The sequence below is a fragment of the Drosophila kikkawai genome, chromosome 3L (genome assembly GCF_030179895.1).
Source record: "Drosophila kikkawai strain 14028-0561.14 chromosome 3L, DkikHiC1v2, whole genome shotgun sequence".
NCBI classification, from domain to species: Eukaryota; Metazoa; Arthropoda; class Insecta; order Diptera; family Drosophilidae; genus Drosophila; species Drosophila kikkawai.
Window position 1 is genome coordinate 22998695 of NC_091730.1, and position 25218 is coordinate 23023912.

General features: G+C 42.3%; 3 protein-coding genes and 1 long non-coding RNA gene across 9 annotated transcripts in view; 3 read left to right on the forward strand and 1 right to left on the reverse strand.

The window, feature by feature from the left end:
- Positions 1-4597: 4597 nt before the first annotated feature.
- On the reverse strand, positions 4598-6091 carry LOC108077498 (uncharacterized). Of its 3 annotated transcripts, XM_070285344.1 has the most exons (4): positions 5782-5908; positions 5444-5666; positions 5158-5367; positions 4598-5099 (listed from the first exon to the last, which is right to left on the reverse strand). In XM_070285344.1, the coding sequence occupies exon 4, from the start codon at positions 5067-5069 to the stop codon at positions 4782-4784; it is 288 nt and encodes a 95-aa protein (XP_070141445.1). In that variant the 5' UTR covers positions 5070-5099; positions 5158-5367; positions 5444-5666; positions 5782-5908; the 3' UTR covers positions 4598-4781. The 3 variants fall into 3 exon arrangements, with proteins under 3 accessions (XP_070141445.1, XP_070141446.1, XP_017026315.1); XM_070285345.1 differs by lacking the exons at positions 5444-5666; positions 5782-5908 and adding an exon at positions 5951-6091; XM_017170826.3 differs by lacking the exons at positions 5444-5666; positions 5782-5908 and adding an exon at positions 5943-6072.
- Positions 5550-6938, forward strand: LOC138928339 (uncharacterized). Its single transcript, XR_011444861.1, has 3 exons — positions 5550-5672; positions 5790-6380; positions 6660-6938. It is a non-coding gene; the product is annotated as an uncharacterized lncRNA (long non-coding RNA).
- A 3038-nt stretch (positions 6939-9976) lies between these two features.
- Positions 9977-25218, forward strand: part of Fhos (Formin homology 2 domain containing) — a 46403-nt gene continuing 31161 nt past the window's right edge. For 2 of the 4 annotated variants that reach the window (XR_001770807.3, XM_017170869.3), the window contains exons 1-4: positions 9981-10260; positions 16803-16853; positions 16911-20485; positions 20960-21071. Coding sequence is in view for 3 of the 4 variants with exons in the window: in XM_017170869.3 (XP_017026358.1) it covers positions 10240-10260; positions 16803-16853; positions 16911-20485; positions 20960-21071 (3759 nt within the window). In the remaining variant the exon portion in view is untranslated. Of the gene's footprint in view, positions 10261-16802; positions 16854-16910; positions 20486-20959; positions 21072-25218 lie in introns of all 4 variants that reach the window. The other 2 variants (XM_017170871.3, XM_017170872.3) reach the window with 2 other exon arrangements.
- Positions 11710-13054, forward strand: LOC108077512 (uncharacterized). Its single transcript, XM_017170876.2, has 2 exons — positions 11710-11822; positions 11875-13054. The coding sequence occupies exon 2, from the start codon at positions 11901-11903 to the stop codon at positions 12876-12878; it is 978 nt and encodes a 325-aa protein (XP_017026365.1). The 5' UTR covers positions 11710-11822; positions 11875-11900; the 3' UTR covers positions 12879-13054.

Below are 25218 nucleotides of genomic sequence, written 5' to 3' on the forward strand. Positions count from 1 at the left end.
CTTTTCTATGATATGCTTTTAGAATGGTTCGCTAACAGCCAATTAGGATTACATGCAATGCTCTCTAAAAATACTTGACTTTTGGCATCGAAACGTGTTATTCGCCAGCATAAATAAATAAGCGTTGGGAGAGCGTTGAAAAAGTGTGCGAAATAAACAAAAATATACAACTTTGAGTGAATCCTTGGCAATGCGGACAACAGTCTGCTCAACCTCAGACAATGCGTTGTCATCTAACAATTGTTATTCAATGGTCACGTAGGTGACTGTTTCGGCATACACATATACATATATATATATATAGATTTATTTTGGCAACCGACAAGTTTTTCCAAGAAGTAAATATATATTTAGCGTAAGAGAGACTTTCGTAAATAATTCTGTTACACTTTGAGTGATTTTCGGACACGGTTTTCCAAAGGAACGAAAACGAAGCTTTTTGAGTGAAAATGGGGCCTTGCTTCGGGTTTTCCTCGTATGTCGAGCGATCGCCTCCACCTGTGCTCCACACACGAACACACTCTCGAATCACACTATACTTAAAAATGATTTTTCGCTTATTTTTAGCAACCGAATTTCACGTTATTTCTGCCTTTTTTTCCCGCTTGCTCATAATCATGTTCATTTTCCACACGCATTTCACCTGGGGCCAACATATATATATATATTTTATAAGTATATGCATATATCTTGCGGATCTAGATGGGCTAACCGTCCTTATATATAGAAGGATGGATGGATGGCTGACCGGCCAGTTTGCCGCTCCGTATCTCGTAGATACTTAGCGCTGGCTGGCCATAACTTTATTTATTTTATGCATGTACGTTTATATATACAATGTTGCCGCTTCTTCTATATATATAGTGTGCGCCAGGCAGCCGTAGAATAATATTTAACATTCTGTGTGTTTGCCACATTTTGGAATGTGTAATAATTTAAAAATAACCTGGCGAATATGTAGCAAGCCATTCGCCGATAAATAAGTCAGCCCAAAATAGAACCAAGCCAGACAAAGCCACTACACCTTAGGTTGAAAATGCAAAAATTCTATTTCACTTATAATTCCCAAGTTGCAGTAAGGACAGTTGTAAAAATTACAGATATTTGGGAAAAAGTAGCTGTTGATTGGTTCGCCAGTTCCCTAAAGTTTCCCCTTTCCACCTGGCTTTTAGATAGAAAAAAGCAATTCCTTGTTCTTGCTTATAATTCCCAAGTCTCTGGTTGGACAGGTGTGTGTGTGTTTGCATGCATTTCACGGCACATTGCCCATCATTTTACAGCTGCACTGAGGTCAGTGATGGGGACAGGATTCCCATACCCACTCCCATTCCCATTTCCAATCCCATTTTCCTACCTCCACCTCACGACAGAAATCACTCAGCGCCCGCTCTCGGTGTCTTCTATTTCTTTCATGTTTCATGTGTGTGCTTCATGCTGCCATAGGAAATTGGGTCAAAATTGTTATGATCACAGACACACACACACACACAGACACACTCACTCGGCGCGGCTGCCCCGCTATGCAGTTATATATAGATCGACTTCAGCTTGTTCCGAGGTGTGCTCCCGCTTTATAGAGTGCGGCCATTTGACAAGTGCTCCTCCTCCTACTCGGTGGCCACTTTCTGCACTTTCCGGGATCACAGGAGTGGAGTGGAGTGGCTCAAGTGGGCGCCACTCGAGGAGGGCTCCAACTAGGTGGGTGGTGATGGGAAAATTCCCAGCCAGCCCCCTATATAAATAGCCTTTTAATGCACTAAAAAAAAAATAGAGGAAAAGCAAAGAACAAAGCGCCTAATGCGTTGTAGTTCCCTGGAAAATCTGGCACTTTGCTTCCCGGTTGGCTTCAATTTTCGCGAATTTTCCATTTAACGTTGACAACTTCCAATCAGCCCGCTGATGATTCACAAGCTGTGTCCTCATAATGCCAATAGCCATCGTACGGGTCCGTTGCTGTTGACAAATCTGGGATTTTGAATGTCTTCATGGCATATAGCACCCACAACCATCGACATCGGCCTGTGACGCGGCACACCGCGAATCTGACTCATACGGATGAAAAATACGGCAAACATGCACGGATATATTCGGAATAAGATATATGGTCTGGCTAGGTGCAAGAGAGCATGAAATATTTTATAAAATACAGAGGCCATCCACCGGTAAGCCTAAAGGTAATTATAAAAAAAAATATGCAAGAAATTATTAGAGTATAACAAACTGATAAATATTTTATTTTAATGGAAACATTTGCATCACAGATTAACTAAAAAAATAATTAGAAATAAATGTATATATTTAATATACTTAAAGACACGCCTTTCTGATAAATATATAATCAAATTAAGGAAGAACGCAATCAGCCTATGAATAGATTTTTTGTTTATAAATAGAAAGCAGAAATAAAAACTATTACTAATACTTTTTGGCTAGATACACAATTCCTATTTTCCTTGCCTGTTGATCTTACCAATGAGACGAGCTGTTGACAGAATTATTCGATTCGGCCGAGTTTCATTAACGTTTATATGCAGCTTGTCAGGCTAACCAAATTTTTCTGGCAGCTACAATTATTCTTTAATATTTCTTTAAAAAATTTGATTTTTTCTGTAGAGCATTTAAAGTTCGTCTATTCCCTTCTGTGTTTGCATTTGTCTAAACGATTAATCATCAAAATTATTTGCTGCTCGTGATGCTAAATGCAATCGAAATTTAATTAATGCCGGCGGTAAAAAAAAATTAATTCTGACAGTTTAGATTAAAATTCTGTGCTTGTGTTTGCGTGCTGCTTGTCCTGAATATTTGTTGAGTTAAATATAAATATTTTTAGCTGCAGTTTCAATCGAGCTATAAACTTTTAAAAGGTTAAACAAATTAGTAGGCTCATGAAGAGAATTTTGGTAGACACTTTTAATATAACAATCATCATTATCATTTAAGAATAAAAACTACTTGGGTATTAATACTAGTAAATACAAATTGTAGCAATCAGAATGAGGACATTTAATTGATTTACCTGTTTCTTATAATACTGAGATATAATAACTCAGCCCTTAGATTGAACATTTTATATATATATTTATTATATAATATTAAGATTAAATATAATTTTTAATGTCCCATCAAACCCCTTCTTCCCAGAACTCCTTAACATTAATCTCATTATGAGACTACACTTCTTCCTGAAATTCCAGAAATCCCAGATATTCCTCTGCTAAAGCTAAAAAATAGACTTAGAACACCTTAGGCTATATTCTTCGTTGGTAGCTAAAGCTAATTAGAAAGAAAAGAGGATTAGGTTAATCCAAAAATTAAAATAGGAAAAAGATACTCACAGGCTCCACCCACAAGTCCCCTATTAGTCACCGGGTCATAATCCACAGTCATGGCATCCGTAGCCAGCTCCAGCACATCCAGAATTACACCAGAGGTGAGGTTCCAGGTCAGAAAGTGCCCGGATTCGCAGCTCGCCAGCAGTAAAAGCTGCGAGTCACACTCAAATGGCCACTAGGATCTGAGTGGGAGCTGAGGCATCCGTCACATGTAGCACCCCGATAGTAGACTCCTCGCAGGGAAAGAAGAGCAGCTGCTCGAAGGTCGAAACTATCAGTTTCTTCCCAATCCTGTGAAACTGTCTCGAACTATTCTGTCGTTGTCATCTCTACTCGTCGGACCATTTGGAAAAGCGTCAAATTTTTTCGGTGCAACAAAAAGTATGAACTCCTAATGAAAACCACGATTTTCAAGGACCTCAGAGATGGGAATAAATGTTCTTAACAAACTAAATTGGCCGCAAGAAAAGGTTGAACTAAATGCCGGATTTTCGGCAATCTACAGTAACTTGACCGTAACAGTAACTTGCTCAAACTTGGAAAATAAGACTCTCTGAAGTTTAGTTGTTTGCGTTGAAAACCTCAGAAATCGGAAAATCTGGGCACACTCGAACACGAAACCCTCAGATCGCCCGATATGGCACTTCTTGTCGCGGGTTCACTGCAAGTCTGGTACTTTTGGTCGCTGGGACCGAAAAGTCTGGCAACACTGTTTTCAGTTTTTTTCTCCCAGTGTTTCCAGTTTTTTTTCTCAGTGTAACGTAAGTGGCGCCCCCTGTAAGTAAGCAGTTCGTAAGCAGTTCGACCAAGCAGTCCAATGTAAATCGCCAAATGGCTGCATAGGTGCCGCCACCAAGTCGCAGCCTACCAGGTGACCGACCCCGCCACTGGGTGGCGCTGCTGCCGTTCCGTGGCCGTCTGGCCGGATGAGAGTTACAAGGAGCGAAATCCGCCTTAAAACATAAATACACTCAGCCGAAATAGAGTGCAAAGAGGTAAAGTGAATTTAAAAATGAACTAATCCTTTTAAATTGTAAGCGTTGTTTGTAAATGGTTGTTTAAGCAGCCATTTAGTGTCCTAAACGAGAATATATTTAAATTATTATATTAATCATACTCAATTGGGAGAAGTTTTAGGATTGCGCGGCAAATGGAAAAAATTGTGGCATGTAAAAACCGTTCTAAGCTACAAATATAATTTTTTAAAACTTAATTTTAGTAAATACTCTTAATAGCCCATAAGTATTTATTTAAACTTCCTTGAATATATAATTTAAATTGTTGTATTTCCAGTAGTCTGTTTTAGTGTTAATATTTATTAATCTAACGAAGCAAGGTAATTATTTATTTCGTTTTTTAATTACATAGGGTTATATTTTCTTTACCCATACCATGACATCAACTCATCTAATAATTAAATAACAACTAAAAACCCTAACGAAAACACAGTCATTGCAAAAAGAACTCGATCAGGTTGGTCAGCCGGCGCATGCTGACGTAGTTGACTAGCACGACGTAGGCGTAGCAGGTGTAAATGTAGGCCCACCACTGGAAGTGATACGGTTCCTTGGATCCCCCGCCGCCGCCTCGAAGGCGGCCGAAGCCCATGAATCCGTTGGACTGCAGGACGTATGAGTGATGTCGCTCGGTGAGCAGCCGCCGGAACACTGCCCCACTGAGGTAGACCACAGTCAGCAGGAGAATCAGGCGCCGCAGATGCACCAGCAACAGCGCCATATTAACCACAACAGTAACGATCCAGGGAATCTGCAAAGGATATAGCAACACATGAAGTGCAATTAAATCACTCTGCAGAAAGATTTACCTTGTTTTCCCAGATTTTCCGATTTATTTTCGCATTTACGCGACTTCTTTGCGTTTCGTCTTGTCTTTTTGTTTTCGTCGCATTTTTCGCTTGCCTCTGTGGTGGATTTTTATATATATTTTGCTATATTCTTGGCTGGCAATGCTGGCCAAAACTTTTCAAAACTATTTTTGTGAAAACTCTTTTGCAAAAGCTTCTCCCCTTTGGCGGCTAAAATACGAAAAATATTCAATTTGATTATGCAAAATGTTTAGCTTAAAAAATACCATTAATTAGTCTTGTTTACATTTTGTAATAAATTCAAAGGGAATCCAGGGAAAATTGTCAGTGCTTGGCAAATCGAATTAAAATCCACTTCAAACGGTGGAAGCAACGCCTCTTCAGATAGCTATCAGCGCTTCTGACATAAGCTACCACTAAGTACGGCCATAAAAAAATATCTACGAAAATCAACAAGCTGCATCCGATAAAGATCGATCAGGTCAGGTCAGTGGCGGAGTTCGAGGGGACTGAAGGTAATTATGTGGAATTTATGGATTATTTTATTACATATTTGATAATTACGTTTTGAAAAAATATTTGTTTATTATTTAAAGTATAAATAAATTTTAAACAAAACTTAACTGTTATAGATGGGTAGGATTGGTATACCCTCCTAATCCCTGCCACTGTTTCCCGCGTATACGCAATGCGTATACGTAATATTCCCATGGAAGAAACAAAAAGAAATACTTGAGACCCAGGCACACACACACACAAAGATACTTCTAACAACAGCTCCATACAATGCAACCTTGAAACGGCGATCAAATCCGCAGTCCATCGGGGAACAGGGGAAGGGAGCCGCCACCCAAACAACAACAACACGGCCACATTTTTGTCGGAGAAAAGCAAACACAGAAGCGCTTGGAGAAGATTGCAACACGCAGTGAGGTTGGTTAAGAACAACAGCCACGGCAGCGGCAAAATACAATATTAAATTAAATATTAGCACACCGAAACGGAGCAGCAGAAACGGTGTCTGGAAAATGAGAAAAACGCGAGACGAATACGAATATGTGGCAATGGCCGGCCATCCGTCTACAGTCGAGCGGAAAATGAGCTGTAAATAAAGCAAACATAAATAAAAAACTATTAACTGCAATTTTTTGTCGGCTCATTGTTTTCAGCTGTGACATGGACAACGAAGAATTAAAAGATCTTCAGATTTATGAACATATTTTGTAAGTAGTGTTGAGAAACTATACAAGGCATAACCAATATCCCCGGTAAATAGTGGTTATTGTGATTGCAGTTAATTTGATTGAATATTCGAAAATATAATTAATTATGTCCTAGCATATCTTCGTATCTTTCATCTGGAGAGCCACCACTTGGGACATCCTCCCCCCACAAAGATCATAAAAAATCCATTCGCTTTGGCTTTCATTGTGTTTTATGTGCACGCAAACAAATCGCATCTGGTCGACGTGCCGCCTCCTTACAAGACTGCCTCGTTCCAGATCCCCCTCTTCCCGATCCCGGAACATCGCACTCGATTCGTTTTATTAGCCAGCGTTTCATTGCGTAATATGTCGCTGAAGGCACACACCCCCAAACGCCGCAGTCGCACTCGTAAATTACAAATTTGAAAATCGCAGGAGAAATGATTGAAAGGCCCAGAGATCGGCGGCCACTGGGATGCGGATGAAGATGGAGCTTGGCAGAGATGCGATCGCTTCCCCTGGGAGCCGGTGGGCAGGCAGGCACTGATAAAAAGGGGATAAAAGAATGAAATTTTCTTTAAAAAAAAATAAATTAAAATACCCCACAAAAATATTTAAATGCAGAAATCCGTTTTCGGATTGCTTTAACTTTTTTCACGATTTCTTTATATTTTTTTTTGCAGTGCAGCTGGCCGGGATTGACGACGTCATGGCCTGGGCAGCAGCATGATTGACCGACTGCGCGGTGCACCTCGCCGTTGCTCCCGGGGATTGCCGGCCTGACTTTTATGGCTGTCGGTGTATTTCTTTTTATTGCCTGAACCAAAATCCGTTTCTAGTATTCCCGACGCCGTTCCTCTTGATTTGTTTGCATTCAGTTTTCAGTTTTTCGGTTTCGGTTTTTCAGCTTTTTCAGTTTTTTTTTCTGGGTTTTCTGGGTTGCGTTGGCGTCGCCACCGGCAGCACGCACTGGGAAAATATTTGTGGAAAGCATGCGAAATGCACGCCTGTTGTGGATCTTTTATATTTTTTAATGCAGCGCTGAAAGCTATTTGTATCTGTCGGTCAGATTGGGTTAAGACACCGCCCCCTTAAAAACTCCACACACTTCCTCCTGCGTGTCTTTCGTCAAAGTGTCGGGCCACTTTGGCCCGGGGCTATTAGCCCATTGATGCCGTAAGCGATGCCTCTGAATTTTCCCCCTCCCTGTTCCTGTTGGCATGCTCTCCCCGGTTATTTAGCATCTTTGTCGCCCGGCCTGATTTATGGCAAAGGCATTCTATTTCACCCGAATGGCTTTTGGCATTTTGCGCATATTTAGTTTAAATGTTTTCACTAAAGCCCAGCGAACGGACGAATGCCAGTTTTATTTCATGTTCGGACGTCATCTTTTTAGCCGCACGTTTCCGGTGACTGCCGGCGCGCCGGCAGCAGCAGCGGCAGTGGCAACTGCAAAAGTGGCACACAGATTTTTATTTATAAAACGAGACCAGAACAAATATCAGCAGCATATAGCGTCTGCATGATATCTCTGATATAGTTTCGGCACGACACACGACGAAGTGAACCGAATAATGCCCGGGGCCAGGGGCCAAGTCAGCTATTAAAGGAATCTTAAAGGGCTCTAGAAATGGGAGAATTTGTATAAATAAATGTTGTTAAAGATTTGCAAGGATTTTTTAACTCGTGATCTGCCTTTATATCCCGTTGATCGAGAGCATTAAGATGCTCAGCCGAGCACCTTGTAATTTTCACTTTTTTCCTTCTCCTCGACACAACATAATCTTGGGAGACACCTCATCAGGTTGAAGACCCCGGTTGGCCTCCCTTTCGTTGTCTTTCATTCACAGAAACATGACAGACCGCATCTGTATCTGTAGGTGACAATTATCGTTTGCATCATGCACATATTTGTGATGTTTTTTCTTCTCCTCTGGATGCCTCTTCCCGACCCACTCATCTATTAGTCACCGAGGCAGCCAGGGAATATTTAAATTAAATTATTCGACTATTAATAGAGGGGAAGAGAATATCTTCGGTGGAATGAAGCAGCCCAAATAGATGCGAAATACTTTCGAGTTGCATTTTATGAGCATTACAAGAATTTTTACGCATTTCCTTACCATTCCGCCGGTAGTTGAAATCAAGAAGCTGGCACATATAGGCGATCTGGCCGATTTCTGTCAGAAGATATATAGTCGTATGAAGAGCAGATACATACGGGATACATGGCAAATAATGTGATTTGGTGACGGCACTAGCCAATAAATGCTCTTTGTTATGCTTAGTATTTTTCTATACGGAACTTTGCCAATTGTGAAAGATTTCTATTTGTTTAAGGATGAAATTGTAACAACAATGTTTTAAAAATATTTTTCGTTAATTTTTAGGCTTTACTATCCGCTTTAAAAAGAGCATTAGCCGGATAATAATTTCAAAAGGATAGCTAGTATATGATAATTTATTTTTAAAGAATACAAGATGGTTCGAATCGAGGAATCCAAGGATATGCTGGATGCCTAACCTGGGGGAACCCAAGGCTCAAGGCAGCTTTCGCATCTTCAATGTTTTTTATGGTCATCTTTTTGCTTTCAGCCATGTTAGTTACAATTTTTAGAAATTACTCGCACGTAAAACTTATATTTTTACGATTTTTTAAATCTAAATTTTTCATGAACTCCAAAAAATATCGCTCCCTTAGTTAATATACCAGTCCTTAAGGGTATTTTAAAGATCTTTTTATTTATTTCTCTATTGCAATTTACAAACGCAGTATCATCGACAGAGAGCCGGCAGAATCTCGGAGAGCTTCTTCCGCGGAGATTCTCACCGCCTGCCGAAAATACACGCACGCCCGAAGCGCGAGAGTAGCGGCGGCTTCTCTGCGCTTTTCAGCTTTTCACGCAATTCGGTGCGAGGGAAAATCTCAGCACGAAAATATTTTCACAGCAGCCAGACAGTTTTCCTTTGACAACGCGCCGAGTCGCACACGCTTTTCCGATGCAATTCTGAATCGAAAACGGAAGAGAAAACGAAGACAGAACTGAGGAACCAAGCGAGAAGAGGAGAAAAATCGCTTTCGCATGCGACAAATTCGGTCGGGATCAGTGAGTGTGTGTGTGTGTGCGAGTGTAAATGTTGCTAAATTTATAAATAACAGCACAAGTTGTGCCTGTGCTCCTGTGCTCCCAAAGTAAATCGGAATAAAAGCAAAAGTGATGCGCTCGCCGTGAGGGAAATGGAGATGGAAAATAAGGAAAATATCAACGCATAAATAAAGCGTTGCCGCGATCGCGATCCGCGTCCGATTCTGTGGCATTTGCCGGCTGCATTCCCAAATAGATCGGCCAGCTATAGGCTGTAGTTGCTGCTGTTGTTGTATCTGTTGTATCCGAAGGTGCTCAGGTCTATATCCCCGACCTGGCGGTGCGTGCCGGTGGATTATGTAAAGTGGCACACGAGCGATCGCAGAATATCTCGCCATCTCGAAAACAAAGAAACCCCCAAAAAAGAGAGTTGGCTCCCTACAGAAGGGAAACTGAAATCGAAATAAAATGGAAAACAAGCAAAAATAAAACGAGAATAGGAAAGATCGCTAGAAATTCGTCGCACGCGCCCGATCTCAGTAAGTGCATCTAATTTATTTTGCATCTATTGCAATTGAGAGGCGTTCGCGCGAATGCATCCGCCAGATACGTTTTCGTAATTGTCGTCAGCGGTTCGAGTTGCGCGAGTGTCCGCCGGATTGGATTACCACCAGCCACGGCCAGAATAAATACAAGATAAATTAGAAATTTCAAAAAGGCAAATACAAAGGCTGTTGTGAGGGATTCATTTTGAACGGGCCGATCGAGGATCCCTTGCCAAGAGCAACGCAATGTCGTCCTACCGCAGTTATGTAAGTACTAGTTAATGCCAACTATCCGTATCGGTATCTGTATCTGAGTATTCGTATCTATTCTCTTCTGCCATCAAGTGGTTGTGTGTATCTTGGCGTTTTCGCTCTGCTGTGTGCTTTTGCAATTTTTGTTTATTTCTAATTTGTTGCCTTCTTGCCTCATACACTTGGCTGTTTGGCAGATACACAGATTCACGTATCCGTGTATTCGCAGATATAAAATGTATCCAAGAGCTCGGGGCTCTGTGTCAGCTCCAGTTCCATTGATAAACAATTCAGCCACAAATTCGCTCATTGTCTGGCATTTCGGCCTAATTCCAATTTCCTCTCCATGGAAAAGCTCAAATTATGGCCGAGGTGTGGCAGCTGAATGAATGAATGAATGGATGGCTGCCTGACGGTTTTGAATGAACGAATGGCAAACAAATGCATAAATAAATGCCTTTTATTTTGGCCGAGCGCTTTAAATGACAAATTTTAAATGTTCTTAGTTTGATTAATGCTTGTGTTTGCGCACCAAAAGCGTTTAAATACACTTTGTTTGAAGTGATTTCGGTATAAATAAGACACATTCCAATGTGTTTTAAAAGTGAATAGTATATTTAGTTTATGTTGACTCGGATAATACTTAATTTTAGCAGAAAAAATTATAAATTCTTCCCTATTAAATTTAGAAATATAAAAAGTTAATGACCAATTACTAAGGGACTACCTAGATAGCTTACATGTATTAGCATCTAATTAATATTCCAGTTCATAATCCTCCCCATTTTCTTAGCCGCATCCCCCTGTCCATGATCACCGCCACCTTAATCCCCTTCATGTTCAACTCATTATATCCTTTTGTTCCCAGGCATCGTCGGGTTTATGACTTCAGGCCGACTTCTGACACGTTCGGGCATAAATCAATTAAATATTTTTCGGGTCTCAGAATCTAATAAACTGATCAATTTATGGCCGGCAAACAACAAGTTTCCACTGCCTCCCACTCCCCGAGTCGTTTCCCCAATTATATTTAGAATGCTTCTAAAAATGTGTGTGCTGGTGGGGAGTTTGGAGTAAATCGAAATGATTTCTGTTTCTTTCGAGTTGACGCCGCTTCTCTCTCTTCGGTTCTTGCCGGAGCTGGTACTTTGTTCGAGATGTTTTTATGGCCAGAAGGAAGTTGTAAATATTTATGACACGCATAAAGTTGAAAGTTCCTCCGTGAGAGCCGCGGAGCACGCACCACCTAATTAATTAACAAAGTGTGAATATTCATGCAATTTGTTCTTCGAGGGGAGAAAGTGATTGGAGGGGGAAACAAGGAGAAATAGAGAGGGTATAATATCCTTTTGCTTAAATTTGAATATCGCACTCTACAATGAACAACTTTTAAGTATAATATTAAATATATCTGTACACTATACTTTCTAAAATTATTGTTTTAAATTAGTTATAAGTAGTTTCGGATTTCTCATCTAGTTTCTTTTGAAATGATTGCCAAGCTATATCAAAATTGTCAGAGTGCCGGGCGCTTGTCAAGTGAAATCGGTGTTTTATAATTCCAGTTGGACAAACAGGTAGAGTCACAGAATCCGCCCCCACTTCTTAGCTTTTTTCTGCTTTTCCCAGTAAGAAATCACTACAGAGCCTCAAAAATGCCGCGTCGCCGTCGTTCACGCCGGAAGTTGAATCCCTCGATAGCTCTGAGGAAGAAGAACCAGGAGAGTGCCGGGCACAGCAGTCGCTCGAAGTCGGAGCCGCCTCTTCCGCCCACCGTACCGGATTCGCCAAAGGCGAAGCCACCCAAGTCGGAGCCGCCCAGCGAGGAGGTTACGGGCGAGGCGGCCTCCACTTCCAGTGGAGAAGTCGGCAATGAGGCGGAATACAAGCTCTTCCCCGAGGTCTTTGAAAAACCGCCACTGGGCCTGCTGCCTACTTTCGCTGACGTGTTCGGGCAGCCATCTTACGAAAATGGTTACCAGCCAAAGGATGTGCCGCCCGCCGCCGCCCCAACTTCATCCTCGTCCTCGACCTCCACATTCGCGTCCACTTCGCAGGGTTGTGGCTGCCCTGGAATCCAGAGCACGGCCGACGGGCATTTTACCCAAATTCCCGCCACAATGCTGAACGACAGTTTTGGGATGACGGGTCTGTTGGCGGCCATTCGGAGCACGGTCACGGAGCCGGGCTCCACGCAGCTGATCTTCGGCGAGGACCTAACCACCTACGGCCTAGACTTGGCCGCCCAAGGCGACATCTACGTGCATTTTAATGGTCCGTTTACCATGGAACCGCCAGAGCGCAGCTCCATGGATTGCGCCCTAGAGCTGGGGATGCGTGCCATGCGGGATGCGATGGACAGGTATCCACCCCTGCCGCCGTTCTGGGATCCCTTTGTGCCGGAGACCCGGAACCTGGGACTTCTGGGTGTCGACGGCAAAAAACTGGCTTCGGACCAAGGCCAAGAACCCAAGATGGCAACCAAACCGGAATCCAAGTCGGAACCCAAAACGGAACCCGTGAAGGAGTCCAAAGAAGATCCACCTCTGACGCCACCAGAGCGTAGTCGGGATCGAGAAAGGAATCCCAAATCCGGGATTCAGAATAAAAAAAAGAAGTCCAAGCATCGATAGGACCCAGCCCACTAGCTGGAGAGCTCAACAGAAATTTGGTAAAATGTGATCGTTTTGACTAGCAAGTCTTTGAATTTAAGAATATTTTTAGACCAATATACCGAATCGGCTTCAAGAATACGACGTTAATACGTTTTGTAATAAATTAAATGAATTAAGGTATGATCAAAAATTAATATACTTTTGTAGATTATTTATAAAGGAAAATATTTAACAGTGTTTGCAATGGCAAGTGCGCCATGATGATATTTTGGCACTATTATATTTAATTATTTTTGTAATGTTTGTTTAATTAGGAACTAAGCTACAGAATAAGTCTTAGCCACAAACAATTTTATGGTTTTATGATTTTACTTTGTAAAGTACTTAGAATAAATGTTAATATAAATCCTATAAATCCAAATGAACCAAAGTAATGTATAATATAAAAAATCTAAAAGCACTACTATGTTGCATATACTCATTAGGTTTTGAATGCATTGTATCTTTCACTTTTAAGTTCGCTACATCTTACACAGTTTCGTGAAACGCACTTTTCGACACTTTTGACAGAGGAAACTAGAAAAGCATTTAAAAATAAATCATTTGTCTGGCACGCGAATTTTCAGTTGCCACTTTAAATCATGTGAGGTCACAGTCTATATACTCTGTGAGTGGATGGCTTTCCTGGCTGCGATTTATGGACCCCGGCGACTGACAGACAGGCGCATTACAGTGCATCCTGCTCCTGGTACTCCGATTTGCGATGCCCGATCTCTAATTGAGACCGCATAATAACGCTGTCAGAAGAAGTGCAGCAGCACTCCTCCAACAAAGTACACATGGCAAACCGATTTCCATTCCCATTCCAGAGAAGATCCATCCGTAGACATCCCCGATCATCGTCAGCCTCCGCCGGCTGAGTGTCTCCGTTTGCTTGTTTTGCACATTGTTGGGCTATTTGTGTGTTTGGCATTCCATTTCACTGGGCGAAAACAATTAGCCGCGACTGTCCGTCCGTCTGTCTGTCTGTCTGTCTTCCTCACTCTCTCTCGCTCTTGCTCTCGCTCGGTTAGCTATTCTTCCCATTGGGCGGGCGCTGGAGAATGTAATAAAAATAATATTATTTTTTATCCCCTGGTAGTTGTCATTCGCGGAGACTGGCGCCACTAGGGATTGAAAACTCAGGGAAATGTCTGAAGAGCATTTTCATGGGCGAATTCCATTAAAATCGTGGGAGTTCAACAACAACAAATTGAATTATTAACAGAAGCTTGCAATTTACGAAACAATTTGACCAACAAAATAGTCAACAAGAAAGAAAGCTAACTTCGGCACGCCGAAGTTTGTATACCCTTGCAGATATTATTTCATTACATTTTACCTATACTTATTATGTTTACAGTTTGACAGTTACAGTTTTGCATTCCCAGCTTTACATATTCTCTACATCTACCGATCTTTTATATGTCAGCTATATCATATAGTAGTCCGATTTTTATGAAATTTATACCAAAATTCTAGAATAATAAAAAAAGCTTATATCTCAGAGTAAGTAAAAATGCGTTGAAAAACAACGAAGCTATAATTTTATTTCTATTAATTTCCCGATCGTTTCTATGGCAGCTATATCATATAGTAGTCCGATTTTCATAAAATTTTTACCAAAATTCTGAAATAATATAAAATAGACATATCTAAAAAATGGTGCAAAAATGTTGAAAAACAGCCAAGTTATAATTTTTTTTCTAAAAATTTATCGAACATTTGTATGGCAGCTATATGATATAGTTGTCCGATCCGGCCCGTTCCGACATATATAGCAGTGAGAGTATATAGAAGACTATGTGCAAAGTTTCATTCAGATAGCTTTAAAACTGAGGGACTAGTTTGCGTAGAACCGGACAGACGGACGGACGGACAGACGGACAGACGGACAGACGGACAGACGGACATGGCTAGATCGACTCGGCTGTTGATGCTGATCAAGAATATATATACTTTATGGGGTCGGAAACGTCTCCTTCACTGCGTTGCAAACTTCTGACTGAAATTATAATACCCTGCAAGGGTATAAAAATTAAATGATATTAATACAAGAAAGGAAGCTAACTTCGGCACGCCGAAGTTTGTATACCCTTGCAGATATTATTTCATTGCATTTTATCAATACTTATTATGTTGAGAGTTTGACAGTTACAGTTTTACATTCCCAGTTTTACATTTTCCCTACACCTACCGATCGGATTATATGGCAGCTATGTGATATAGTTGTCCGATTTTCATAAAATTTATACCAAAATTCTGAACAAATAAAATAAGCTTATATCTCAGAGTAGATAAAAATAGTTTGAAAAACAACGAAGTTATAATTTTTTTTCTATTAATTTCCTGATCGTTCCTATGGCAGCTATATGATATAGTCGTCCGATTTTCATAAAATTTTTACCAAAATTCAGAAATAATATAAAATGGTCATATGTAAAAAATAGTGCACATATGTTGAAAAACAGCTAAGTTATAATTTTTTTTCTAAAAATTTATCGAACATTTGTATGGCAGCTATATGATATAGTCGTCCGATCCGGCCCGTTCCGACATATATAGCAGTGAGAGCATATAGAAGACTATATGCAAAGTTTCATTCAGATAGCTTTAAAACTGAGGGACTAGTTTGCGTAGAAACAGACAGACAGACAGACGGACGGACAGACGGACATGGCTGGATCGACTCGGCTGTTGATGCTGATCAAGAATATATATACTTTATAGGGTCGGAAAGGTCGCCTTCACTGCGTTGCAAACTTCTGACTGAAATTATAATACCCTGCAAGGGTATAAAAATGACTTAATAATTTAAGGGATTTATAGCGGTCACAAATCAGGTTATTTATTTCAAAACATACAATTTGATTTTAAAAATTCTGGGTTCAACAGCATTTCATCTGCTCATTTAAGACAATTTGCAATAATTGGCCAAAGCGAGTGCTGTTTGCCAAAAATCTGTATATCGGCGACGTGAATTTTGCAATTTTAAATGGTTGTCTGATCGCAAAAGATATATATACATATCTCTCTGAGCAAAAGGGCAAAGTGGTGATCGCAATATTCACTATATACTAATGCCTAATGTCTAATGCGCTGCGTCGAGATTAGAAGGCAGATGTTGAAATAATCGAAATGAATCTGTTTACACGTCCAAATTAATTGAAAAACGCGTGCTACAGCGCCATTTAATTGAAAATGAAATAGACGCAGCATCAGCAGAGTCCCAATCCGAATCCCAATCCGAGGGAGACTGCAATGGGCGAGTTCAAAGAGACGGCGCAGCCCAAAACACACAAATAGTCCAACGGCGATATCGGGCAGGGGATATATGCATGGGGTCTTGAGATTCTTTGGCATCCACCGATGGTGTTGATGTTGCTGATGTGCCTGATGTTGTCGGTGTTGTTGTGGTGATGTTGCTCCTCCACTGACGATGATGAAATGCGTGCGAATAATTGTCGAGTGCACGGCCCATTGAGGAAATTCCCCTGGAAAACGGAGAAGGTGGCGGAACATCAGCGGAGTAGGAGAGCAATGTGCTCTACATTGCATTGTTTGTCTTAAGATTTTCCCCGGAGTCAATTGGTTTCGGGCTCTTAGGGCGCCAATCAATCAAAGCCATGTGATTGCCCATCAGTTTCAATTTCTTTTGAATGAGAGCAGGCACATCTCGAGGAGGAGAGCTGCAGAGGCCACAAGGAGAGCTGTGCAAGAAATCACTCATTCATTTTTATCTATTGAGAATCACTGAGAAAATTACTACATTTATATATTTAATTTTATCTAAAATAAGTTCTAAACCTTTGTAATTGTTGTATTTTAAACTTGACCTAAAAAAGAGAGTATTTATTGATAATAGATTTATTAATTTGTTTCTGTTCTTCCCTCTCTTTTCAGACTCCCTGGAAAACCAGCCTGGGCAGCTCCTATAAGCCGGGAAGTTCTTCGGTACGTACTCTATAAAATATTCCAATATTCTCTGTAATTAACTTTCCTTTTTCTTAGTACGGCTCCACCGGAGACTCCACATCGCGCTACACATCACTAGCCACGCCAAGTGCCTACAGACCCTCGTTTTCCGGTGGAACTTACCGTCTGAAAAGAGATCCACCACCGAGCACTGCCAGCACCACTCCGGTGACCAGTTACGTAAGCCGCTATGCCAAGACAGATCCTAAAGAGACAGCTTCCAGTGAGCGGACCAGTCCGGTCAAGAGGTATACGGGTGCAGGCACCAGCACCCTGGCAAAATACGGACGATCCCGGGATCCCAGTCCGGTGGCCTTGGAGCACACAAATCGGAATAAGTCCAGGGACCCGAGTCCCGTCATAGACAGCGCCAGGAGCAAGTTGGGGGCCACATACCGGGCTGGCAATACACCTTCCAGTTCATCCTCATCCGCCTCCAGAAACGGCTACAGCAGTCGGTATGGTGGCACGGCCTCTCGGATCTCGGGAAATGGGAGTGCCATATCCTACCTGACCACCAGTGACTTTCATGCGAGAACCGCCAGCAGGGCCAAGGCCAGTCGGGAGAGAGAAAGGGAGAAAGAGAAGGAACTGGAGATTGTGGAGAAACCCAGTGAAATGGTCTCCCAGGGCAGAGAAAAATCCACAGAGAAACAGCTGGAGGAACAGGCGACTGTCAATAATGAGGTTGAAGCCCCCGAAACTTTCGTAACCATCTCGGTGGTCACCAGAGCCACATCACCCACCTTACCGGGCAGCACCACCGTACAGCGCACGCGTCGTATTGATCCGGCGAAAACCATCGAAAAGACTATACAAAGATCCACCAAGAGACGACCCACCATAGATCAGGAGATCCAATCGGATCGTTTGGACGACTCCACGCGATATCTTCGCTACAGTGCAGGCGGCAGTAGTCTCAGTTCTACGTATAGTCCCCATCGAGATCGGATCAGCAGTTTGCGGTACAGTGCCAGTCCACATAGCTCGGGATCGGGGAAGTCCAGTCCATTGAGTGAGGGAAAACTAAGTCAACCCGCAATCCCAGAGGCAGTATCTCCGGCAAGAAATAATGGCTCTGTGAGCTCGGCAAAGTCCTCTGAAGCCCTATCTCCTCCCAGAACCAATGGCACTGTAAGTTCAGCCAAGTCTTCAGAAGTCCTATCTCCTCCAAGGAGTAATGGCTCCTCAAAGTCCCCAGAAGCGGTATCGCCTCCTAGAACCAATGGCTCTGTGAGTTCAGCGAGATCAACGGAGGCCTTATCCCCTCCCCGAAGTAATGGTTGTTCTCCAAAATCCATAGAAGCAGTTTCTCCACCCAGATCCAATGGCTCTTCAAAGTCCACAAAGTCTAAGCTGTCGCCACCGAAAGCCGTTCGCCTGAACTCCCGCCAATCTTCAGTGGAGAACCTGGTGAACAAGCCACCGGCTCCTCCCAGCAAGGCGGACTCCCCCACCAAGACCTGCAGCTCCAGCTCAGGTAGTTCCGCTGTCAAATGGCCCAACAAGGATTTCCGAAAGTCATCCCTGAACGTGGGACCCACAGACAGGCCAAGGAAGTCGCGGACCCCTAGTAGTGGCGGCGAGTCCGAGGACCTGCCCAACGGGAGTAGTCTAGAGCGCTCACCCAGTGCCGGGTCCGAGGGAAGTCTGGCCTCCGGAGGCTCTTCCAAGAAATCTGGCAAGCTAAGCAATGGCAAGGTTTCTGGAGTAGGAGCTGGCACCAAGCCAAAGGCCCACAAATCCTGCAGCGAATCCACCACAGGCAACTCATCCTCGGCCACCGCCTCCGCTTCGGACAGCGATCAGCAGCGGGTGAAAAGTGTGAAAAAGACGACAAAGAAGAAGACCGCCGCTGGCAAGGTCGCCGCCGCCCACAAGCCTTTAGGAACCACCGCCGCTGAGTCACCACCGCCCGTCGTGGTTGAGGTGGTGCCAGCGACACACACGCGACTGAAGAAGCTCTCGGCGGTGTCGAATTTTTTCGCCAGCCGTCAGCAAGACGCAAATAACGAGCCGATCTTCCTCGAAAGCTCCGAGAGCTCGGGCGAACCGGAGGCTCTTTTGCTGCCGGTAATCTCGGGATTCTCGAAGATCTCGAAGATATCGGCTAATAGTCTGACCACAGACCTGCGAACGAACGAACCGCGAACGACGCCATCGAGCGAAGCAAACCCAACCTCACCCACGACGAATTCACTGAGTTCGAGCACACGCTGTCCCAGAGAAACCACCACGGGATCAGGAACGGGAACCAGATTGCCTACGAGCACCGTTAGCACCAGGGACACCCAGGACACGAGCCTAACGACCACGGCGAGTTTGACCACTTCGGAACAGGACGAGCCCAGTTGGTGGCAAGACACCAGCTTGCAGATAAACACAGCCTCTGCTTTGGACCACAACAATAGGACGGAGATGCCCCCTTACAGACTGAGGCACATTGATTCCGGCGAGGAGCAGGCATGGTGGCTGCAACGCGACGAGAACGGGGATGACGACGACACTCTAGCGGAGGAAACCCTGAACACTCTGGACGACGATGCCCAGGAAGTTAGCAAGGGCACATGGTGGAGTCAAGAGGAGCAGGAGTCCAGCAGCAGTCAGGTGAAAGCAATGCCCAGGAGCCGGCTCTCGCCGGAAAAGGATGCTTGGTGGCTGCAGGAGGAGGAGGGTCACAAATCTCCCAGGGAAAACGGAGATCTTAACAACAATAACAACAATAGCGAACCCCATGTAGAGGTTACCCTGAAGTTGCCTTCTAATGGCAGCCGTAGCTCGAAGAGCGGAGGAGCCTCGAAGAGTACTAATGGCAGTTCAAAGGGTGGCGGCTCCAATCCCTGGTGGCTGTCCGGTCCGGCCAAAAAGCTCTTCAATGTAAAGCGCGTGGAGTCCGGCGAGCGAGCGTGGTGGCAGGAGCAGCCAGAGGAGCCGGCCCACGAAGAAAAGGAGAACGAACCGCCACAAGTGAAGCCGCCAACGCCCCCACCGCGCATCATCAAGCACTGGGAGTCCGGTGAAAGAGCCTGGTGGCTCCAAGACGAACCCGAGACCAGCAAGCTCCCAGCTGCGGCCAGCAGCGATGACGAGGAGCAGGGAGTGTCTCGGGATGAGGTGGACCTGAGGCAGAGCCACGGCCAACCCATGATGGATGCTCCTCACGAGCTGAGCAGCTCCTTTGACTTTAACGCCTACTCGGAGCGACCGGTGCCGCTGGGTCAGTGCGCCAGTCCCGTGCGCTGTCCCTCGCCCTACGACAACATTCCAAGGTCGAAGGTGCAGGAGCCCTCACTGCCAAAGCCGCCAACCCCCACCCACTCGCACTCCCTCACCCCACCATACACACTCCCCACCCTCCAGCCGCGCTTCTCACCGCAAACTCGCCGAGCCGGCGAAAAGCTCTTCATCTCGCGTCATCAGAACATCGATGAGTTGCTAGGCGGCGCCTGTCGGCCCCTCAGTCCGCTCTTCTACAGCAACCCCAATCCGGCGGAGATCGAGCCCACCCCGCTGGCCAGCAAGAACATGTTCCTCCTGGAGGAGGTGACACCCGATCAGGTGCGAATCCACGATAGCACCGCCCAGCTGCCGGTCATCCAGCGAATGCAGCGGTAAGTTTTATACATGAATTTAAAGGGGAAATAATAAACATTTAGGTAATAAATTTAACTTATTTATAAAAATAAGGATATCGCCTTTTCTAAACATAATATTAAAAAGAAAGAAAATAGTTAAAGCTAAGAAAACATTTTCTTTGTGTTTAAATATGTATAAAATATAATATTAGCTCACTTTTAAAAATATCTTTTATACCCATTAAATCTTAAGCAGGAAATCGGTTTTTTTAAGTAAATAGGAAACAAAAATCTAAAGTCTTTAGGTTTTTTAAGTTGCCAATTTACAAGGTTGAAAGTACATTCCTAAATTTCTCAGGTGAGATTTTGGCTTTTAATATATAGTATCATTAGGCGAAAATAAGGCCTTATAGAGCTTTTGGAGAGAGCTTTTCCTGTTTGTTGTGTGGTGAATTTGCTCAACATGTGGTTGCTTATATATCTCTCTCTCTTTATATTTTGATCTTGCAGCGATGTCGAGTGGTTGGAGAATGGCAACAGCTTTTATGAGCCACCAAAGTCACAACAACAGCATCAGCAACAGCAACAATCACAACACCAGCAGCAGCAGCAGCAACACCGGGTAAGTGTCCACCCCCATAAACCAGCCCCTACCCCTCGAATTTTCCCCGATTTCTAGGCAGATTGCAAGCGTTTTGGCAGCCTGCCCGTCTTGTTACGATATCGACTGCCGCCTACACTTTGGTTTATTTATACAAATACCCTAGGATTTCGGAGAGTATATGAACAAAGGGGTATATTAGTTTCACGGGAGCAATTTCATAAAACTGTTTACATCTTATAAAAAATACTTTCAAGTAATCTAATGATATTTTAATATTTAAGTTAAGTTCCATATATGATGATACTTTCCGCATTTAATGCTTACATTTACATAAATAAATTCCTGAATTAAATTCAATATTTTTTTGGGATTTAAGCACTTCCTTCATCCTTTATATTTCTCAACGTTTGCTGTGTCACTAAAAATAATTCTTATGTTTCACTTTGACCAACTTTCTCTGAAAACTACGTTGCTGCTAAAATCGAAAATACTTAATTTCCAAGCGTCCTGCCCTGCACTTATCGGCCAGATATATCGATATAGTCGCAGACCCACACCTCGTACCTTTCACTTATCGCAGAACTTTTGACACTCGCCGCCCCGTATCGCTTACCTGAAGCAGCTGGGCGTTCAATTTCAATTTAAATACCCGGAACGACAAAGGGCAGGCCAGGGCGAGCCAAGGTGCGCGCACCCACACCCATTTGTTGGCGGTGGTGATTCGGTGGTGCAGTGGTGCAGTTATCACCTCCGGCATCGCCGCCAGATTCGGTCTTGAGTGACAGCCCTCAAGTGGCAGCGGCAGATTGAGGGGTCTGTGAGTCAGTCGCCGGTGTCTGGAACTCTGAAAATAAGAAAAATCACAAACAATAAGAATGTTTTTGCGGTGTGATATACGACTTTTCGATGACCTTTAGTTGGGTGCAATTAAATTAAAAACTGAACATACTGCTAGGGTGTAAACCACTTTATTTACAGCCTTTAAATGTGACTCAGAAAGAGCATGGGCACAGGTTTGCTGTACAATTTTTATTTATAGTTTCCTAAAACATTTACATTATCTAGATAGTTATAGGTTAGTTTTAAAAATCTACTTATTCAATTTATAGATAATTTTGCCTCCTTCTAACTTCAACTATAATTTTAATAGAATACTTTTAAACATGTTCTTAATTGGCTTAAAAACCATTCTAAAAGACTTCAAAGTAACATGCTTTCTATAGATAAGGGAGAAGAGGAGTACTTCTCCTTAATTTTTGTACTCCAAACCTGAATATACCCAAAATAATCTTCACCAAAATGGGTATAAATGCAAACAAAGTGCAGCAATGTCAGAACAAAACGCGGAACAGCAGACACACACAGAATGAAAACATGAGCACACAAATTTTATCTTAATTACATTCAGTCGTCGGCTTGGGACTGCCGGCTTCCTTGCCGGGATTTGGCTTGGGATTCCGGATCCAGAATCGCGCTCCAGTTTGCTGGCCACACAAAGCCACACACATTAGCACCAACAACGAGGGCAAGGGAACAGCGAGAACAACTCTCGGCTGAAATGGGTCATAATGCAATTAACACGACCATAAAACCAAATCAAGGGGGCAAAGAAGCTCTAACTGTAAACTGTAAAATATATATTTCCGGGAGAATGGGCTGAGGGGTCAACGCGGGGCGTACAAATACCGCTTGCAAATATTTGTTTATTCATTTCGCTTCTTAAATGCGAAATACTCTCGTACTTTAAAGCAATTGTTGACTTTGTTCCGTCAAATGTGTGGCCATAAAAGCAAAAGTCGCCGAAAAAAGTCGCCATTAAAAATCGAAAGTCCATTCAACCCGCCATAAAAAACCTATCAAGGCAGCAATTCCCTAGAAAAGCTCGGTGTTGTCACCTCTGAACCCAAGTGATTCGCTGCCCGAAAATAGCATCTGGCATTGATGCGTGAAAACCAAAACAAAACCAGAGTCGAGCAACGCCGCAGCAGAAATTACCCAAATTACATTATAAGAGACATTTAGTTTTCATTTATCGCCGCTCGCACAAATAAACACAATTTTAATGGCAACCAGCGAAAAAAAAAAAACAAAAATGTTGCGACGATCTCTTTGATGACTCAGGTTCAAGTATTCCCCGTTCCTCCCTCTTTTGATGCTGTCTCGGTTTTGGTTTTTTATTTCAAGGCAATTGTTGCTTCGGCAAAGACAACTATATTATCAGCTCATGTACATACTTTGTTTTTATAGTGCTTACTCACATTTTAAGCTTGAGTCGGCGTTTGATAATGGAGTCATCTATTTAAGTGACGTCTTTGACCCGCTGCGGGAAAATCCAGAGTTGTAAAGTGTTATTTTCAGGGAAAAAGAAGTGTCTTTGAAGGTCTCTTTAATACGTAATTTTTCCTTATTATAAACTGACTAAGTCCAGTTTATTATTATTCTTTATTGACAATATTTAGCTACAAATATTTCCTTTCCCTAAACTATTCACTGTTGTGATGGCCTGCCATTTGCAACTATCGATTTGCAATTAAGTAGCATATCGAATGTGCGGTCATTAGCCATTAGCCGGCCACCACCCGCACTGCATCTGGATCGAATACCCAATCAATGGCACTTGTAAATCCATTGCCCGCACCCAAAATATATTGCCCATAATCGCAACCTTACACGAGGCGACGGCACACACCCACCGCGAAAAGTCAGCGCCCAGCAAACACAGCGGGCGAGCTGCAGTCGGAGTCTTAGTTGCAGTCTTAGTCAGAGTCTTAGTCTTAGTCTGAGGCCCAGCATAAAGTCCGGCTAATGATAGGCTAACGCTCCATCAACGATAAGGCCAAATTGTGGCACACGCGCCACCAAGCTATTTTTAGGCCCGAGCATGGGGAGCACTTGTAAGTTGTAAGTACACTAAGATAAATAAGCCATAAATGGTCGAATAATTAATTAGATCAAAATATAGAAAATTTAATGTAAGCATATTTAAGATAGAATTTCCTTAAATGATATTTATATTGTAGTATATTTTGTATTGGAATCGACCTTAACATACTTATTTCAAATAAATTGAAAAAGTCTTTAAAATTACTTGTAGAAATGTTCTTTGAACATTTTTTTTTACATTTTTGAATTTAATTTATTATGAAATAATATGTTTTCTGATTCTTAGCCTTCAGATTGACTCCCGAATTTTTGGTATATTCATAAATTATCCAAATATTTGGAATAGTGCATGTTCAATTAGAGGGATAAACACCGGGCTAAATAGCAACAATGTTGCAGCCACTCACCTGACCACACTCACTCACGCACACAAGCGCACAATCACATCCAACACACGAAACAACTCACTACGCTCGCAACCTGCCTCAAGCGCCTTACGTCTTGCTGTTTACGTCACGCAAGCGTAGCGTCAGCGTTTTCTTACCTGAATGTCTAGTGCTTACGTATACACTTGAAGAAATCTCGAAAACTCATTTTAATAGACTAAATTTTGAAAAGTTTACAATATCTTTAACAAATTATAGCCTTATGTGTTATGTATTATAATATGGCAAATTTTTAAACTCGTTCAATTTATTTTAAAAATAAATGTAAATTTATGTAAACTTGAACATTCGGCAAAAATCTCCGTGATTTATAAACAGACTACAGATACTTGTTAAAATTTTTAAATCTAAATTTAGTTTTGTGTTATTCTAAATTATTTAAAATATAAAACAAAAATTATATTAAATATTTAACATAATACTTGGACATAAAACGCCTTTTTCAATAATTAAATTTATGAACAACTCTTTCAAATATATTTTGTATTATCTGTTTGAGTAAATTTTCACTAATTAACGGTAATTTTAGTTATTAAACTTAAAAATATAAGATACATTTTAATAAATAAAATTTACTACCGTTAATAATTATACTGAAAAAAAGTTATATTTTAAATCGCTTATAAATGTCCCCAAAAGTATGAAATGAAAGGTTGAACATCTGCGTATACTTAATATTTTTCCAACATTGAAAAAATAGTAGCATACTTTCTGGCACCATTTCAGTATTCTATCAATAGATGCCAAGCCCAGAGCCATTTTCATATATCAGGAATCGTGTAAACATTTTTCCCAATTTCTTCCTTGGTTTCACTTTTTCTTTCTAGTGTAGTGTC